General features: G+C 42.2%; 1 protein-coding gene across 2 annotated transcripts in view; it reads right to left on the bottom strand.

Moving 5' to 3' along the window:
- Positions 1-882: 882 nt before the first annotated feature.
- The window catches only part of LOC125026771 (bicaudal D-related protein homolog), a 164,346-nt gene continuing 160,228 nt past the window's right edge, over positions 883-5,000 (bottom strand). The window contains exons 8-13 of one of the 2 annotated variants that reach the window (XM_047615368.1): positions 4,616-4,627; positions 3,981-4,112; positions 3,283-3,486; positions 2,721-2,855; positions 2,338-2,490; positions 883-2,063 (exon numbers count right to left, since the gene is read on the bottom strand). In XM_047615368.1, coding sequence (XP_047471324.1) covers positions 1,872-2,063; positions 2,338-2,490; positions 2,721-2,855; positions 3,283-3,486; positions 3,981-4,112; positions 4,616-4,627 — 828 coding nt within the window. In that variant the 3' untranslated portion in view covers positions 883-1,871. The remainder of the gene's footprint in view (positions 2,064-2,337; positions 2,491-2,720; positions 2,856-3,282; positions 3,487-3,980; positions 4,113-4,615; positions 4,628-5,000) is intronic. The other variant, XM_047615369.1, reaches the window with a different exon arrangement.

Raw genomic sequence — 5,000 nt, 5'->3', positions numbered from 1 at the left:
CACACACACACACACACACGTACGCTCGCACGCACGCACGCACGCACGCACGCACCCACCCACCTACACACACACACACACACACACGCACACACACACACACGTACGCTCTCACGCACGCACGCACGCACGCACCACCCACCTACACACACACACACACACACACACACACACACACACACACACACACACACACACACACGCACGCACACACGCACGCACACACACACACACACACACACACACACACACACACACACACACACACACACACACACACACACACACACACACACACACACACACACACGCACACACACACCACACACACACACACACACACACACACACACACACACACACACACACACACACACACACACACACACACACACACACACACACACACACACACACACACACACACACACACACACACACACACACACACACACACACACACACACACACACACACACACACACACACACACACACACACACACACACACACGCTTGCATACATACTTATGTGTGCTTGTACTAGCAAATACAAACACACGTAAATATATAAGCTTCATGCAGTAATGTAAGCACGAACATGACCATATGTCGAAGAACTTATAATCTAAAGAAATGGCTTTAATATACATGTGTAAATCGTGTTAAAAAAAACCATGTTAATGCTTACCACTTACAGCTTCGTCATTAAATGTTTCAAACTCAGTATAATATTTATACTGAGGCTTTATCAGTGTTATCAAGACTAGGAAGTTGGTCAAATGGAATCGGAAAAGGGGAATGCAAATATGTAGAAGCCAAATAAGAGCTCAGTATATCACAGCTAAGTACAGTATATTATTACTACGTCAATATATATCTATAAAAACTATTCTTTAGAGATTATTTTTTTCATTTTCAGATCAATAAAATCTCCTTCTTTGTACATCCCGCCTGTTTTGCCTGCAGTGTATTCCAAAAAATCATTTCAACAAAGAAGAAAACTTTTTATAAGATATCATAACGTATTTTTATTGCATTAGAATGTTTCCTTAACCTTAAAATATTAAACTTCTTTCTCTTTGTCTCTATTGCTGAAAGAAAATTCACCCATTGCCACAAAACAAAACTTGTTATAGGCAAGTTACAAAAATATTCAAATTAAAGCTTAACGTTCAAAAATTCCAAACCAACGGGTCGTGATGTTGCAAGAAATAAGATAAATACGAAGTAGCATTCTAGTATTTGAAAGATAAACTGTGTATATCTATAAATACTTTGTTAACATATATATTTTTCTCAAATCGGAAGGCCATCGTGTGAGTAGCATTTGGGAGAGTTTCTAAACCTATTAAGGCTTATTTCTGCGAGTGTGGGAGAAAATAATGACCAATCGTAAAGAAAATAAAACAGGAAATCTTACATTCTAAACAGAGACTGTGTATGCACAAAGGTGGCTCAGGGTCTGACTGTCTCGGGAATACCATGCTCCTCGCACGACCATCAAACCATACAAGAGAGACACCGTGAACCTTTACCCTGAAGTTTCGACATGGTGTTGCAAGGCCTCGCGTGTGTTAACGTAGTTTAGTGATTTTGCATGAATTTTATCCAAACATTTTTTTTTAACATATACACAATAATGCCATTTTGCTTTTTTTAAGTATTACAAGTGAATCCGCTGTTTTTTGTTTTTTTTGTAGTTCTAATAACATCAACAGAAAGAATCCAGGTTTTCCTTAAAAAGGTGTTACAGAGATGATGACGTCGTTCCTTTCACACGAATAAAGAAAAACAGAATGAACATAGTCACTGATGAAGCTACAGTTTCTTCCTTCTTCCCTAACCAGCCACTGACTCCCGGTCTTCGGGTTACCGCTTGAGGGTCGTCAGGAGGGAGAAGAGGCGCGAGTTCTTCCGCGGGGAGGCCTTGCCGCTGCAGGAGGAGTCGGAGTCGCTGCCGTTAGTCTGGGCGTGGACCTGGGCCCGCGACGCCCCGGCGGCCATCTCCAGCTTGGACAGCTTCTTCCTCATCTGCTCGTCCAGGAGCTGCTGCATGTCCACCTGCGGGAACAGTTGGGCGTTAGGGGGGGCGGGGGGCGAACAGGGTACGGTTAAATGTTATGGATAGTGTTGTTGGTGTCATCATTTTCATTATCATGAGCACTAAAAAAAAAAAACTAAGTGATAATAATAACAATATCTTTAATAATGGTAACACTAACAGTAACGGTGATTATCATTGTTATCCACATCAGTACTATGATTAGCATCCCCATTACTGTTATTATTGTTGTGACCATAGCAACTACCACCCAAGCGCAGGCCCCGCACTCACCTGCCACTGCTCCAGCTGCTGCGAGAGCTCCACCTTCTGCTGGATCGCCTCCATGAGCTGCGAGTTGATCTGCATGACGTCGATGCGGGTCCTCGCCAGCTCGATCTCGCACGCGTTCTTGCGGGCCACGGCGTTGTCCCGCATGTCCCACGCCTGGAGAAGGGGAGGGCGTGTTAAGGGGCTGTGTGCTGTTGTTCTCTTTCTGGCTCATTCAAGTTTCGCCGTTTCATTCACACGTTTCTGGATAAACGGATTTCTTTCTTTTTACCCGTCTCTCTCTCTCTCTCTCTCTCTCTCTCTCTCTCTCTCTCTCTCTCTCTCTCTCTCTCTCTCTCTCTCTCTCTCTCTCTCTCTCTCTCTGTCTCTCTCTCTCTCTCTCTCACCTTCTTGACCAGTTCGTCCTTGGCAAGGTGCGTGTTCCCGAGGTCATGCTTGAGGTTGTCTCTCTCCTCCTTGACGGCTTTGAGCTGCGCCTCCCCGAGTGTCACTTGATGACTGAACTCATCGGCTTCGTCGCTCTGAAAATCAGGTTGCAGTGTTAGGAGAAACCAATAATGGATGAATGGAGCGATACAGTGATTTTATGAATGAACTTTTAAACTTCTATAGTGTGTGGACAGAGTTTACTAATGCCATGTCTTTGAGTTGAGTTTGCAAATCCATGAATTCGAATGCTCGGTATGGACGAGAGAACTTAAGTAACCTAAGTTAGAAATCATTAATATATATATATACTAGAAGATATGCCTGCGTCGATCTCTCATTATTTACTGATATATACGTTATCTGCTAAGTACAAGAATGCTACTTTGTGTTTATTTTCTATCTTCCGTAACATGAGCCGATGTTCTGTTTTTTTACATTAAACTTTAATTCTTTTCAAAGTTTCTTACCAAAACCGACAACTAAACCCCACCCTTCTACACTCAGAAAAAAAAAGCTCACCTTGGCCTTGAGTTTATCTTTGGTGTCGTTAAGCTCGATGTTCAGCTTATCAACAGCTTCGAGAGCGCGGTGGACTTCCTGTTCCAGCTGCACGCGGTCCTCTCCTCCGCGTCCGCATGCACCGCACTGCCCTTGGGCCTCCCGACGAAGGAGATCCCGCACCAGACCACGCAGTTCCTTCGCTACAGCCCCGAGGACGCCGGTCTGAAAGAAGGAGTATACTTAGAGGCGAGGACGTCGAGGGGGCGTAAGAGAAGGGAGGTTAAAGGGAAGGGAACGACAAAAGGACCTGTATGCTGTGAATCTCAGACTGCTGTTTCGAAGGTAGAGATATATAATCGATGAAACTTTAATTCAAGGACAAAGTTATATCCAAAAGCTACTGTATGTTTTACAAGCCATGAATTGAACAAAAATAAACAAACGAAAGACGTACCATAAAAAGACATAAAGCCATATTTCAAATCATAAAAAAACTATAAGGGAATTTTTTCAAAAGTAGAAATATATAATACCGATAACAAGAAAGAACAAAACCCTAAATTAAAGAATAAATAAAACTAAAGAACAGAAAGCATAAAACCTCAAATGAAAGAATACATAAAACTAAAGAATAAAAGGAATAAAACCCCTAAATCAAAGAATACATAAAACTAAAGAAAGCAACAAACAGTGACGTCACGGAACTGATCAGTCACCTTAAGCTTATCCGGCGAGAGCTCATCAGAGGAGTTGGTAGAGAGGGACGTGAGCGAGTTCCTTCTGCGGTGTCTCAGCTGGTCCGTCAGAACCCGCAGCTGACCGATCACTTCCACCACCTCCTGACGCAGCTGGAGTGACAGGGCGGGTTAGTTTCTCGTCCGTGAGCGTGTGGGAGTATGTGTAGGTGTGTGCTGAATATGATCTTATGTTGGAATAGTTCATGATATTAAGTAAACTCGTCTAGTTGGACTAAAAGTATGCATGCCAAGGCTCAAAGTTATATTATGTATGTCTAATATATCTATAATTCATGCAGATGGTGGCAAATCCAGAAACATGATTAACTTAAATATATAGAAAAAAAATTATGATTTTATCTGCTAAAAATATATCTTCTCTACGCAGAATAAAAGCATAACCTTCGAAGACATGATCATCACAAATCAAACCCAGCATTATTAATGGAAAAAAAACCTCTATTTCTCTGAATCAATTAATCAAAGTAAGGAAACAATCTGCATAATTCTGGACTTGCCCCTTCCTCCCCAAAAAAAAAGTGAAAAAGGGTTCACTAAGCCCCCTAACAGAACACTACTGTTTGTCGGACTGGTGCAGGGGAGATGCCACTTACAGAAGGTGTGTCCTTGAAAAGAAAGAAAACGAGAAACAAAAATTAGAAATCGCAACACAGAAAACAGGGAAATGGTTTCACGCCACAAAAAGATGGAAGTTGCCGTGACAAGCTTCTAAGAGTTGTTAACCGAGAATCAAGAAATGTTTTGCTAAAGCAGCTTCTTTGTAGGAACTAGAGGCTACCAAGTGCGTTCTTCCTATTGCTAGTACTGATCCGACAAGATTTTTATGCTCGACAACTAGGATCTTCATGCATCTAAGAGGCGTGAAGGCACAGGTAGGCATTTTGCAAATCGGAAGCATGTTGACTTCATGTTACTTTAATCTATGTGCGTCTCTGTCTAACACTATATTCTATATTTTGAAAACATATGGTCTGACTA

Source organism: Penaeus chinensis, chromosome 7 (assembly GCF_019202785.1).
Source record: "Penaeus chinensis breed Huanghai No. 1 chromosome 7, ASM1920278v2, whole genome shotgun sequence".
In the NCBI taxonomy this organism is placed as follows: domain Eukaryota; kingdom Metazoa; phylum Arthropoda; class Malacostraca; order Decapoda; family Penaeidae; genus Penaeus; species Penaeus chinensis.
This window is presented reverse-complemented; position numbering and strand designations above follow the sequence as displayed.